A 14,447-nucleotide genomic window follows, 5' to 3' on the forward strand; every position below is an offset into this window, starting at 1 on the left:
GTGGGTAGAACCATGGAGCAGAAGACATACAATTCTCCCTCAAGAAGTTCAGCCACAAGTTTAATTAACACATTTTTTAAATGAGTGTCATCAGCATGCAAGCATGTCCTCTGGAATGATGATCGAAGCACGAAGGGGAATACAAATGTTTACCATATCTGGCACATAAATATCTTGCAACGCCGGCGACAAAAGTGCCATGCGAACCCCTGTTCTCTCTTTTAGGTGACATTGTAAATAAGGGGGCAGCATTATCTCCTGTAAATGTAAACAAATGTATTGGTCTTAACGATTGGCTGAACAAGAAGTAGGACTGAGTGGACTTGTAGGCTCTAAAGGTTTACATTGTTTTGACAGCCCTAATGTGTGTTCATTTATTACCTCCTTCGAAAACAGACTCACTTCCCCACTTCCTCTAAAGAAAGTCAGTAACGGCTACTAAAGTCAAACCTAACAAGTGGAGGAAAATTAAATTTAAATAAATACTTATTAAAAATAAAAAATGCTAAGATGAGAAAAGCCACACAGGATGGTATATCAAGAAATTCACTAGATCTTAAAATAAATGAAACTTCCTTTCCAAGACAATGTCCTACATAAATCTTCAAACATCAGGTTTAAAAATCTCTCGCAAAACAGTCTTCAGCAGACATTTGTTGGTCATCACAGAATATACACAAAAACATAGAAACAGTCATACAGGATCAGATTAGTGTTCCTTCTAGTCTGGTATCCTGCCTCCAACAGTGGACAAATACCAAATACTTCAGCGGGAAATACAAGACCCTCATAATGGACAATTATGAAGTAACCTGTTCATAAGGAAAATTTCTTCTGGACTTCCCCTCAGTTAGTGATTGGTTTATATCCCTCATTATCTTTGTATCCACAATAGCAACAGCTGCAAGTGGATACAAGTCTGAAGGGTCTACCAACTATTTCAACAAGCATCAAAACAGCAAGACGCTGTTCCCAAGTGGCTTCATCTTTACAGGAAAAAAGTATAGGAGACTAATGTTCAGCCGCAGTGGTCAGCTACAAAGGACAAGCGCTCACCAACTGTGTCTGTGGTTTTCTAATGAACACCCAAAGCAACCCTATATAAAGGTTTTTTATCAGCAAAACCCCGGCCAGAGGTTTGTGTGTGGGGGGGACTGGCGGGGGGGTCCTTAGAATGAATGCTGAGACCAAATGTCACCTCTAACAATCCTACTCTGACATAACCTGTTTAGGTCAAACCAGCTTTAAATCCAAGTCTCCAACACTAGCATTTCCTAATTACTTCACAACATTAGATCCAAAAAATAAGCAAATTTGTTATGAACTGGACCTACACAGAAAACAAATTGCTTTGAAGTTTTGGATAAGAATTAAGATTTATTGACTCTTTAAACATGAATGAATAAGGTTTTTAGAGATGAAATTATGACAAGAAAAAAAATCTAAAAATGAAGATGTTAGTTTATGGTACAGGTCTGTCGCATCTTGCGTGCACTTAACATGCACAATTTCAACTTTACGCGGTGGGCAAAAACACACAAAAACAAGAGAAAAAACAATTTTAATACTATACCTGTAGTGCGGGCGATTTTGCCTGCCATTGAACTCAATGGAATTTGGGCTATACACGGTTTTCGCTTTACGCGCTAACCGCGGAACGGAACCCCTGTGTAAGTTGAGACAAACCTGTATAGAATATGTATGTCACTGGAGATAGGACCGAATCAAGTTTAGAAACAATGTCCTGGCACAGAATAAAGAAATCAACAACCCTTCCCACTCCAAAACCAACTTCGTATACAAAAAGCTTGACCCCATCCACACTGACCAGCCAAACTGTTTGGACAGTTATTTGAATCAGTTTCAAACAACATTTAAAACTAGTGTAGGATAACTATTCCTGGTGCCATGTACTGTAGTTGAGTGTAGAATCAAATTCAGAAAGTTTTTTGTGCCACTGCTGTTCAAAGTATTCAAACTTTATTTTCAAAAATTAATTTTAGATTATCCTACATGGGCACTTTACTAAATCATACAAGATTATGCTTAAGGGACTACAGAATAGGAATTCTAGGGCCCTGGAATATACACTTGCCTTCATTTTGGCTACAGTACAAGTTTTGCTTTTTAAATATCTAAAGTAGCCACCAACTGTTTCTTCAGATATTACCTCATTAGTCATTCTGAGAGAGAAGAGGTGTAAAGATTCAAGGAATTTTTTATTTTATTAAATTAAAATTGCATTTATTGCACACAGAAAGGTGGCTCAATATCGAATTTAAATTCTGTCCATAAAATCAAGTTTTATTTGGCAGTAACTAAAATTGGTTTCCTTTTTAACTACAATTTTTCCCCATCATTTCATTTGCAAGGGGGATCAAGATTATACAAAGCCAAGGTGTAGTCTTAGGTTAGAAATGTTTTCACCTCTCTTAGCCAGAAGGCCAAGGAGCTTGAATTGTAATGCAATGAGAGACTCCCATCACTGCACTATAAACAGAACTGGAGACTATGGTAACCATTGTGCCAGCCCAGCCTGCCCCCATCACTAACTAACTAGAACACCTAGAGAATAAGCAACCCTTAAAACTCAACCTCTTTCCCGATGCCACACTAGCAGAGCAGGAGCCAGATTCAGGTGCTTAGTTGGTAAAGTTAGGATGGAAGGTGAATATGGTGGTATGGGTTGGGTGGTTGGTTATATTGTGGATTTTGAAGCAGAAGGGGGATGGGTTGGATACTTACCGTTCTATGTTCAAAAGCACTTAAGAGACTTAGGAGTCTAAAGTCATATCTGCACTATAAACTTAAGTCAACCTATGTTAGGTCAACTTACAGCCACCGCAGTAATTACTACAGTTGTTCACGTCCATGCTGCCCTCCTTCTGTCAGTGGTGCATGTCCCCAACAGGAGCACTTCCACTGACTGAAGAGGGGCAAGGTGGGTGAGGTGTTGACATCCCGGGCTTCTCAGCTCCCCACTTCCCTGCCAGGAGCTGAGGAGGGGAGGTGGGGCAGCCACCCAGGTAGGAGTGGGGAGCCGGGAAAGGAAACCCACCACTGGCTCCAGGCTTTCTGGTCAATTTCACAGCTCCAGTATGGAGCTATGAAACTGACAAGAATGACAACCAACAGCCAAAGTAAGTAAGGTAGCATCTTCACAGATACCCTAACTACCCTGACACAATCCCTACACCTCCCATGAAGATGGGGTTATGATGTTGGTGTGGTAGGGCACTTATCGGCAGGAGCAAGGCTGTAGTGTGTACACGGACATAGCCATGCAGTGTAGACCAAGCCTAAGTCACCCAAGCACTTAACATTTAAGCCTCTCTCCTACCCACTGAAATCCCCCACCACTTGGCCTTTTCCAAAGGGGCAAAAATCCCAATAGGATTAAGAAGAAATAAAGACCGCCCTTTTTATATACCCTTGCTTGGGTCAGATCCAGCTTTCCAACCTCTATGTTGGAAAGGGGGAAGTTGACTGAATAGTCCAGGGGGGGGGAAAAAAAAAAAAGATTCAAAATCACACAAAGGAAAATTGCCTGGAGGTATAAGAGTGGTGTAACGGAAGACCCATGTCAATCCAGGATCAAGCAGAGACTCCACTGGCTGCTTTGCTAAACTATCTTAGTGAAGGATAAAAAAAAGCAGGCGTCTGTGCTGATATTGTTAGATCTACCAGATCCTTCCAACACTGTTGATTCCTGGTGTTTACCTGCAGGCAAATCCTATTAGGGATAGATAGGACTGCTGTTCAATGGCTCCACTCCTAGATCTGAGAGAAATCTTGGCAGACCATTTTGGACAATTTCTCAAGTCATAAGAGCACTTTTACATAGGGCTTCCATGGGGCTCCAGATTGTCCCTGCTGTTGGAGCATCAAGGGTTGGGGAGCCTGGTCACTTCCCCTGACCATTTCCAGGCCATGGAACCATCCTTGCCTCCTCTGAGGGCATTACACACACACTGTGGTGGAGCGAAAGTAGAGCTGGGTTTCCCCAACCACTCCCCAGATCCAGCTGCCTACTGTCCTCCTCCAAGGCCAGGAGCCCCCACCCCTCCAAAGGATGGTTTAGGAACCCCCAATGCAAAGAAAGACTTAATAATGGGGACCAGGAAAGCAGGAGTTCTAGGTTCACTTCTATTGACTAGTGATGACTGTATATCCTTCCAAATCTTCAAATCAAACATTTTCTCATTTCTGAGTGTTTGCACTTTGCAACCAATATAGCATGCTTTCACCAAAGCTTTTGGCCATAACTGTAAAGAGAACATGGAGAAGTAAAAATAACCTTTTTTTAATATACACCAAGTGAGGTTATATATGGCATGTGTTGATAAGATCTGTATATCAACTTAACTTTGAAATTTCTGTCTTCATGTAACAAATCTAAATACTTATTGTATAAACACTGATTCATACTTAAAAGCTTAAATATATTAACTACATATAATTAAGAGTAAATGAGTAAAAATTATGTGTCAAACAACAGGAAGTATCATACCCTGACAGACCCATGTGGGAAATGCATGGGTAAGGAATTTCTATGCCCTCCAAAGAGTTTCTAGCCAGTGTTCTCTGCAGAATTTAAAGGGTGGGTCTATTCTAAGAGTGACTAGAAGAGTTATTACAGGATTCCATATTCATTGTCTCACTGGATTTCCATATCAAATTCCTTCAATTTGCTAACAAACAGATGTTTTTCTAACTGCCAGCCCCACTGACTCATCCTAGGCTCCCATCAGTCAAGTTGTATTTTTTCCATCTCATGGATCCCCAGTAATAAAGATTTTATTATACCAAATTCTGGCCACAGATTTGTTTATTCAATCTAAGGGCTTGTCTACACTACCGGCCGGATCGATATACTATACTATACTATCCAGTGGAGGGGTCAATTTATCGCATCTAGTATAGATGTGATAAATCGACCACTGAGTGCTCTCCCGTCGACTCCGGTACTCCATCAGAACGAGGAGCGCAAGTGGAGTCAACGGGAGAGCGTCTGCTGTAGACTTATCGCAGTGAAGACACCGTGGTAAGTAGATCTAAGTATGTCGACTTCAACTATGCTATTCACGTAGCTGAAGTTGCGCATCTTCGATCGACCCTGCGCAGTAGCGTAGACAAGCCCTTACTGTATTGAGACTATGCCTTCAGAGGCCGTCCATCAATCCCACACTAGGCATCTATCTAGGTACTTGTATGACACTCAGAACTGTAGTATCTGAGCATCTCACAATTATTACTGTGTCTACCCTCTATACCTCATAGGGGCATTATGAAGTACTATTATAACATTTTATAGATGGGTACCTGAGGCAGAGAAAGATTGTGAATTGTCCAAGGGATGTTTATAGCAGAGCAGGAATGAAACTTAGGTCTCCAGAGTCCCAGTCCACAAGTTTAACCACAAGGCCAGCCTTCTTCCATGGTATCACAGTAATATCGGATCTCCATTGGCCTTCAGATTATGCCCATTGCAGACTAAAGGATTACATAGGTGTTGAAGGCATAATCAGGACCATGAAAACATTACTACTGGTGAAGATCAGAGATTTTCAAATTATTTTTTTCTGTCAAATCCCAATGATATATCAATTACTCAATATGGAACCCAACAATGAATTTTTTTTATTAATTTTGAGTAAATCCATACTGCAAAGCTTCCATATTTTCTTTAAAAGTATAACCTTTGAGATCTTGTTGCAAAGGCAGTCTATATACTAACCAAGCCTGCGTACAGATGGCAACATAACAATTGGTGGAAGTTAACATTACCCTTAATCTCAGAAAACCATTTGTTCAGTAGGTTGGCAATCACCAATGTAAAAAAGAATGGACACAGAATTGCAGTTCAAGTCGCTATCAAAAATAGCCACAGAAGTGATGGAATATGGGGAAATAAATTTTCAGTGAAAGGTGATTGATTCAGTGAGAAATGCTCAAATAATTTGACTCATGTAATACAAATGTCTGTGCAACATTTAGGTGGTATTTTGTGCTTGCTGTATTTTAGTAGCCACACTGTACTTGCATCAAAAGTTTCAAAATGGTTGGAAAAGTTTACTTGTCCTGAAAGAATGGGCATATGATCCCAGAACCCTAGCCACATTAACTGGGGGAAGCAGACCAACACCTGCTGAGGTGGAGCCAGCAGCTCCAAGTGCAGAGACTTCCCCCTAACAGCAGTAAGGTGTGGAAAAGCCTAGCCAGAGCCCATTTCTCTCCCCCAGCCTGTACCTTATACTGTTATTACAGTAGCTCAGGAACCCTAAGTATCAGAGTCCCACAGTGCTAGGCACTTCACAGACAAGTAATCTAGAACAGCAGTTCTCAACAAGGGGTCACAGGCCCCCGGTAGGCTGTGAGCAGGTTTCAGAGGGTCTGCCAAGTGGGGACGGCATTAATCTCATTGGGACCCAGAGCAGAAAGCCAAAAGCCCCATCTCCCCCAGCCCACCCAGGCCTGAAGCCAAAGCCTGAGCAGCTTAGCTATGCGAGGCCCCCTCTGGCATGGGGCCCTGGGCAATTGCCCTGCTTACTACCCCCTAATGCCGGCCCTGGTTTTTATATGCAGAAAATCAGTTGTGGCACAGGTAGGCTGTGGAGTTTTTAATAGCATGTTGAGGAGGCCTCAAAGAAAAAGGCTGAGAACCCTTGACCTAGAAAACAGCTACTGCCCCTGACAACTTCCCTTCCTATCATTCTCACCCCACTTCTGGCCTCAACACCAACAACTCATTTGACAATTTGTCCTAGAGACAGCACATGATACCTGTGCTCTGGGATCTACACCGGTTACCCTGGGAACAACACGAGACAGGCGCTCTCTCCAAGGATGTACTGCATCAGCTGCAATCAGCTGAAGTAATGATGCTACATTTCCCCTCAACATAACAGAGACCAGATCTTGGAACACCCTCCCTCCATGGGTCCAAAATAGTAACAATTTGCTTTCATGGCTCACTTCCCATTTGATTCATCTGGCCTTTGAGAAGAATCAGGGCAAGTGAAAAGCACTAGCCAATGTGTGGGAGTGTTGTTATATGGGAAACTGGTAGCAATACTTACTTGCTTAACGCTTTCCATTATAAAATACTCTTACAACCCTTTTTAGAAGCTCTAACATCTCCACTGCTTGCAGAAGGCTCTTGAAATTTGGCAGAGAAAAAGGCCTGGGTCTAGAGATATATCTTTCATTTACTGCATGAAATTCTATTCAGATTTGGCTGACTAATAAGGTGTAAAAAACTGACAGTGCCCCATCAACAGGAAAATTTTGGAAGCATGCCAAAATAACTGAACATGAGCAAACATTCTAAAGACCTGGGCCCATACAGCTGCCAAAGCTGCAACAGACTACACTGAGGACACCTGGAAACCACCAGAGCCGTAAGAACAATGGCAGAGAGAGAAAGAATCACAGAAATGTAGGGCTGGAAGGGATGAGAGGTCATCTGGTCCACACCCTTGCACTGAGGAAGGACTAAGTATTATCTAGACCAGTGGTTCCCAACTAGGGATCCAAGGCCCCCTTGGGGGCCACAAAGAGGTTTCAGTGCAGCTGCCAAACAGGGCCAGCATTAGACTCGCTGGGGTGCAGGGCAGAAAGCCAAGGCCCTGCCATATGGGGTTGAAGCCCGGGCCCTGAGCTCCACCACCCAGGTGGGAAGCTGAAGCCTAAACAATGTAGCTTCGTGGGGGGCACCTGCGGCATGAGGCCAGCCCTGGTGGAGCCTTCCCAAAAGTGGGGGGGAGGCTAAGGCCCCTGCCCCTTCTGCCTGAGGCCCCACACCCAGCCAAGCCAGAGCAGCGTGGGAGCCACAGACCCTCCATCTGCCGGGGAGGGAGGGGGGCTGAAAGCAGCCCCTGGCCTGTGTCCCTGCCCCTGGGCCCCCGCCCAGGGCAGATGGAGGGTTCGCAGCTCCCCATAGCTGCCCGCACGTCTCTTACCCCAACCAGCTCTGGCTGGGGCCTCGGAGCGGCAGCCTGGCCATGGTAAGAGCCGCGCAGCCAGGCAGCTGACAGGAGACGCAGACCCTCCACCTGCCCTGCATGTGGGCAGGGAACAGGAGGAGGTGGGGTGGAGACACGGGCCAAGGGCTGCTCTTGGCCCCCAGGCAGGTAGAGGGTCTGCAGCACACACACGCATGCTCCAGCTGCGGGCCTGGGGGGTGGGACCTCCAGGGGAAGAGGAGGGGTGGGGGTGAAAAGTAGACAGAACAGGCCCGTCCACTTTCAAAAAGTGGGAGGACCATAGTCCCTTGCCTCCCCCTACCCCATTCAGATTCCAATGCATGAGGACCCAGGCAATTGTCCTGCTTGCTATCCCCCAACGCAGACCCTGGTTTTCATATGTAGAAAACCAGGCGGGCCATGGATTTTTTATAGCATGTATGTGTGTGTGTGGAGGGGGGGGAGGGGAAGAGGAGAGAGAGAGAAGAGGTAGCTCAGAAAGAAAGGTTGAGAAGCCCTGATCTAGACCATCCCTGACAAGTATTTGTCACTGGAGGTTTTTACAAACAGGTTTGAGAAATATTCCACAACCTCCCTTGGTAACCTGTTACAGTGCTTAACTACTCTAGGGTACACTCCCGTGCCCCTGGAATCCAGCCCCTTTTTGGGGCCAATGAAAAAGGAACTCCCTGAACTCCAGGTAGGGGGGAGAGAGTACTGAGCTGGGCTCCTCTGAAAGTCCCAAATGCAGCCATACCAATCTCTTCCTGCTCACTCCTACCCCCAGACTCAGGACATACCACCAGTGGCTCATTCCCCTCCCTGGGAAAGTAGCTATCTCCTGCTACAACCTAATGTAGCCAGTCATGTAGCTCAAGTGGTAGAAACCTGTGCTGCACAGCAGAAGGTTTAGGGGTCAAATGCTTCTGATTCATGACTTGGGGTATTACAGTTGTGTATGAGAAAGGCAGAGACATTTTAAAAGTCTCCAAAGTTACACAAATTTAGGTTGCAAAGTCAAGCTCTCAAAAGTTAGGAAATGCCTTAAATAGTTGCCTACACAACCTTAATTCTGGCCTCTTATGTAATGCCTTGTAACAGTTTTACTTACATGATCACATACTTTTCCCCCCACCTCACATACAGTGTGCAGGATGGACACACAAGGGTGAATCTGCAACCTTGCAGATCATGCATTTCCTGACCTTGGGGTAGGAGTTTTTTTTTTTTTTAAACTTTGCAACCTACAAAACTTTATTTTAACCATTTTCTTTTTTGTAGGTTATTTTATTTATGACTGCTTGTTGGTAGAGGGGTAAGCTGACTACAATCGTGTGATTTGTAATTTTAAATAACTGGCAGGACACCATGAGACTGTGCATGGGTGCTATTTATGGCTCTAAACAAAAATATGAGAGTAACAGACCAGAACCAGGCAAGAAGTCAAGGCAGGGCAGGAAAGGGGTGACAGGAGTGAGGGAAGTTAGCAGGTGGGACAGGATAGGGTTGAGGGAACAGGTGCAGAGGTTGCAGGTAGAGAGCAAACTAGAAACCTCAACATCAAATTGCATTTTTTTTTAAGTCAATTTAGTTGCAATTTCAGCATCAACTTGATTTTTTTATAACTGCTTTTCTAAATTAAAAGGTTTGATTGTACTTAAAATATAGCAACACAGTTTGTACTTTATTTATTACTTAGTTAGTAAGAGGCCTGGCCTACACCGAAAACTTGGGTCAACTTAAGTAAGCCCCAGTATAAAAACCTCTAGGTCGAAGGAAGAATTCTTTTGTCAATCTAGCTACTACCTCTTAAGGGGGTGGATATAAAAATTTTATTAAAGTTAATATTTAAAATCGAATTTACACAAGGTAAGAGGGAAGGTACTGTACATCTGGGGACAGGCTTGAGTTATGATAGATTACAAGCATCCGTTACAAGGTTCACGAGATACATACATAGTACATAACCAGCATAGACCCAGATTGGGGCACGGGAGTTTAAGACATCGGTGGATAAGTGGGCTCACACACAGAATGTATTAGAGTTCACGTCCGTATTGGTGTAGCCAGCGAATAAGTACATGGGTACTTGGTTTGTCAGGGAAGGAAGTGGGTTATTTCCCTGACCAGCCGTCTCAATTACTCAACTTGGTACTGACTGAAGAAAAATTCCTTCCATTGCTGTAACATGTGTCTACACCAGAGCAGAGTAGCTGCAGCGCTGCATCTGTAATGCTTGTAGTGTAGACATGCCCTAAGTGGTTTTGAGCCTTTATAGGACATACCCAGTTTAAATAGCAACCTTACAAACTCCATAAAAGGCTTACACAACTTAAGCATTGCATAACTGTAAGCTCTCACCGGCAGGGCCCATGCATTTGCTCATATATTGAGAAACTGAAAATCTGAGTCTTTTCCTATAGATTTTAAAACTGCAAAGAATGTTTAAAAAGTACAAACTGAGCTGTGAAGTAACAATTAAGGGTTTTCATTGTTTATAAAACAAGCTAATTTCATGATTACAATTTGGTGTTAGACTACTACTATTCCATTTTTTAGAAGGACCACTTGTGAGATATTAACAATACTACACATAGGTTGAAATTCTGATCTCACAGGCACAGCTTGAGTAGACTGGCTAGCTGTGTATGCGGGCAACCAGCACAGGGATAGGGAGACAATTCTTCCCCAAGTCTGGAACCAGGGCAGTCCAGTGGCCCATCCTTTGCAGTCAGTGAACTGTATAGTTCATGAATCCATTGGCCACACAACTGCTCACCAAGATACCCCTTTCCTTTTCTCCTACAGAGGGGCCACTGCAAAACTTGGCTCTGTGGTACATAAAATACCACAAGGTCCCACTGTTCTCTCTTTCAAAGACCTGGCCTTGCTGTACAACAGAACCAGTCTTTTTGCATATAGAAGGATTATTCCCTTTAAAAAAAAATGTAAGGACCACTCAGGTTATAACAAGAAAAGGTGGTGTTACAGCATAGCAGACCCAACCATGAAAATATCAATGTTAATTACAATTTAAGAAAAGAATAAGTATATTGGTTTGCCAGAACATTTTGTACCTGACCAAAAGTGATTTTATAATATTCAATAATATTAGTTGAATAGAAGCTAAAGGAAGATGGTTACTTAAACAATATACTCTACATTAATTCAAGCCTGGTTAGCAGAAAGAAGTCAGTAACCATCAAATAACAGATGATAAATTGCTATGGAGCATTTTGGTCAACAGTTTAGATCATGCTTTTAGTAGATATTCTTTACTTAAAGTTATCTACAGAAATGAACATTAAATTTTTTTAAAGCATCTCCTATAATAGAAGGACATTTCTGTTGTGGTACAAATGCCAAAGCAAAAACAAATAATTCTCAACCATATCAGTTACCAGATCCACAATCTTAGAGGAGGCAACTGCTTTGTAGACCCCTTTGTGGTACTATTTTTAATCCCTTTCCCACTATAACAGCGGGTCCTGCGGGATATCCCCCCAGTCCTGCTGCAGGGCTCTACGCTAGTCCCCACACAGAGCTCTATTGCTTTGCCCATTATAGCATATTTTTTATTAAATCAATGGAACATCCCTATAAAAAACAGTACCTTTTATTCAGAAACAGCTCAATCCATTAGCATCGCCAGATGGCAAGTACATAATGTCTTGGGGCAAAACAAGGACTATTCTTCTAAAATAATCTCCTAGATATTCTGACAACCTAATAGCTAGCTAGGTAAAGCTGAGCTGAAACAGGTTTCCTTACCAGGTTTAAGCTAAGCACCCTTTTTCCTAGCATAGATGCACCCTTTGGCTTGACAAGTGCTAAGCAGTGTGACCCATCACCTTGGAAAGTAAGATGTTTCACAGCTTGTCTATACAGGGGAATTGTGTTCAGCATAGAAATAGCAGAATAATTATTCCATAACAGCTATTCTGGTACAACTCCCCTGACTGTATTTTGAAATAATTATGCTTCCAAAGCAGAGTAATTATTCTAGAATAGGATGTCCACGAGGGAGTTACTCCACTATAGCTATTCCAGTATAACTATTCCTATGCCTGCCAATTTCCCCATACAGACAAGCCCTCAAATCCCCTCAGCTCAGTAGTCACCAGTTTCAAACACATTTGCATATCAGGCAGCTTAGATGAGAGATCAGATTATGCTATGTGGGGACCCTCAGTTTGCCCCTGCTTTGCTCTTCAACCAGTCAGGCCAGTGGTTGGGAAGGCAGAAGCTTAAGTTCAGCACTGCTGAAGCAAAGCCAGTATTCGCAACAGGGAGAGAGAAAGAAAAGGATAGAGGAAGAGGCAAACAAAAAATACAGCCCAAGACTGAAAATGAAGAGGAAAAAACCAAAGATAGAAGCCAATTTACTTGGTGTAAGGGTGGGACATTTTTGGCTAATCTAATTATCATTGTTAAATTGTCTCCCAAAAATGGAGAGAGAAAACCTTTCTGTAAAAAGATTGCATTTCCCATAGAAAGAGCATTGTGTGCAAGGGAGATTTACCACCAACAACCTGAAAAGAAATTAAGATAAGACTAGCTTACATTGTGAATGTCATCTTTACAAAGACATGACTCCTGTTAAACTAGGTCTGTGAACTGTCTCCACCCAAACAATAGTAGTAAAGGTGTGAATTCTGCCCCAATTCAAAATTTACCTTAAAAAGAGTGTAAATTCAAAGTCTATTTCAGATTATTTAAATGCTATAATCATCAAATACAGCAACATAATTGAGGAACACCCTCAAATGGAGTCAAAACATAATTGACTGTATATTTAGGCTCACCATTCCCTTTTTCATCCTAGATTAGCTTTCACTTCAGAGAGATTTTTTTCCTCATTATTTTAGCTAAAAAAAGACAGGCGTCAGCCCCTCAGAATTTCTCCTCATTTCCATAGTGGTTACAATGAAAGGTGCCCACAGTACTGAAGGGTAGTGGAGTCAAAATACCTAAACAATACCCTCGGGGATTCAGTTACCTCCGTAAAAGAGACAGCATTTCAGATTTGGAGAGTGGATTAAGGAAGGCTATGGCTATCCCTCTGTGCTGCCTGATGTAAGTAGATGGAGACTCTTAACAGATCTACATTGCTAAGCTACTGCCTTCATTTCAAGAATCTTCTCGTGTCATTTTAAAGACTGGGGGGATTTAAACAAGAATTGGGAGTGAAAGCTAGCGACCATCAAAATGTGTGTGATAAAAAAGCTCAACTGAGTGTGGGATCGGCCTTTGCAGTTTCGCCACTGGCCCCTATTGCCCGGCCTAGGCAGGCCTACAACATTTGAGAGAGAAATAGATGGCAGCCTTTAGCTCCAGCGCCGACATGCGAGGGACCTGCGGCTGGGTGTTTGGGGGAAGGGGTGTTACTACCCGAAGGGGTGGCACAAAAGGCAGCCAGCCCCATTGTCCAGCCCATGCAAGCGCCGCCGATCCCTTTGAGCATCAGGCAGGGAGATGAGGAGGCAGCTGGTTAGCCGGGCGAGAAGGGGGCCACACGGACACTGGCGCATCCCGCCGCCTGCCCAGGCAGGCCCGGCCCCTCACACAGCCCCATGTGGCACAAGCCAGGGCGGGGAGAGCCGCGATCGAGCCCCCAGCCCGGCAGCCCCCCACTTTCCCCTATCTCAGCCCCGCCGTGGGGTGAGGAGACGGCGGCCGCCATGGGAGGCTGCAGGCCCACGGCGGGGCGGCGATGGGAGGCGGCCGGCCGGCCGCGCACCCCCTGCCGGGCTCGCTGCTCCCTCCCCAGGCCGCGCCCGCATGACGGAGAAGAAAAACCCGGAGGCATTTTCCTTGCGCCGCCGCCGAGCCCCCGCCGGGCCCGGCAGCCGCCCAGCTCGGAGCGGGGTGCGGGCCCCTCCCCTCGAGCCCGCCCGGGGCGGAGGAGGGGGTGGAGAAGGAGGAGGCGGCAGCGGCGGCCGAGCTCAGCCCCGGCGGGAGCGAGACCCGCCGGCCCGGCCCGGACTCACCTCCACGTCGCGGCCCTTGTTCTTGAAGCTCTTGATGCGGTGGTTCTCCAGGCCCGCGGCGGCGGCGTTCTCGGCCATGGCTGCTCCGGCGGCGGCTCCCAGCTACTGCGAGGCGGCTCCGGCGGCGGCTCGCGGGGAGGGGGGGAGAGGGCGGGGGGAAAGGGACGTTCCGTGACGAGCGCGAGGAGGGGGGATGGAAAGCAGGGGCACGCGCCGTTGCTGAGTGACGATGAGCGCGGCTCGCGAGGCACGTGACACTGTAGAACACGCCTCCTATGCTTCAGGCCCGGCTCTGCTTCTGCGGCGGCTGCTGCTGCTTCCCGTCCCTTCTTTATGCTAATTAGAGGGGCGCCTAATTTGCATAACGCGGAATCCATTGCGGTAGCGAGCGGCGGAGACTACCGGCTCCGGCATGCAATGCGGCTTGGAGTCTCGCGACTGTACGCCGCGTTGCACTCTGGGTCTTGTAGTCTCTGTGAGCCGCATTGTGGCG

General features: G+C 45.1%; 1 protein-coding gene across 1 annotated transcript in view; it reads right to left on the reverse strand.

Moving 5' to 3' along the window:
* KPNA3 (karyopherin subunit alpha 3) overlaps positions 1-14,133 on the reverse strand; it is an 88,436-nt gene extending 74,303 nt beyond the window's left edge. Inside the window, exon 1 of the mRNA XM_054015042.1 lies at positions 13,955-14,133. Coding sequence (XP_053871017.1) covers positions 13,955-14,032 — 78 coding nt within the window. The 5' untranslated portion in view covers positions 14,033-14,133. The remainder of the gene's footprint in view (positions 1-13,954) is intronic.
* Positions 14,134-14,447: the final 314 nt, after the last annotated feature.

This window comes from Malaclemys terrapin, chromosome 1 (assembly GCF_027887155.1).
Source record: "Malaclemys terrapin pileata isolate rMalTer1 chromosome 1, rMalTer1.hap1, whole genome shotgun sequence".
Lineage (NCBI taxonomy): Eukaryota > Metazoa > Chordata > Testudines > Emydidae > Malaclemys > Malaclemys terrapin.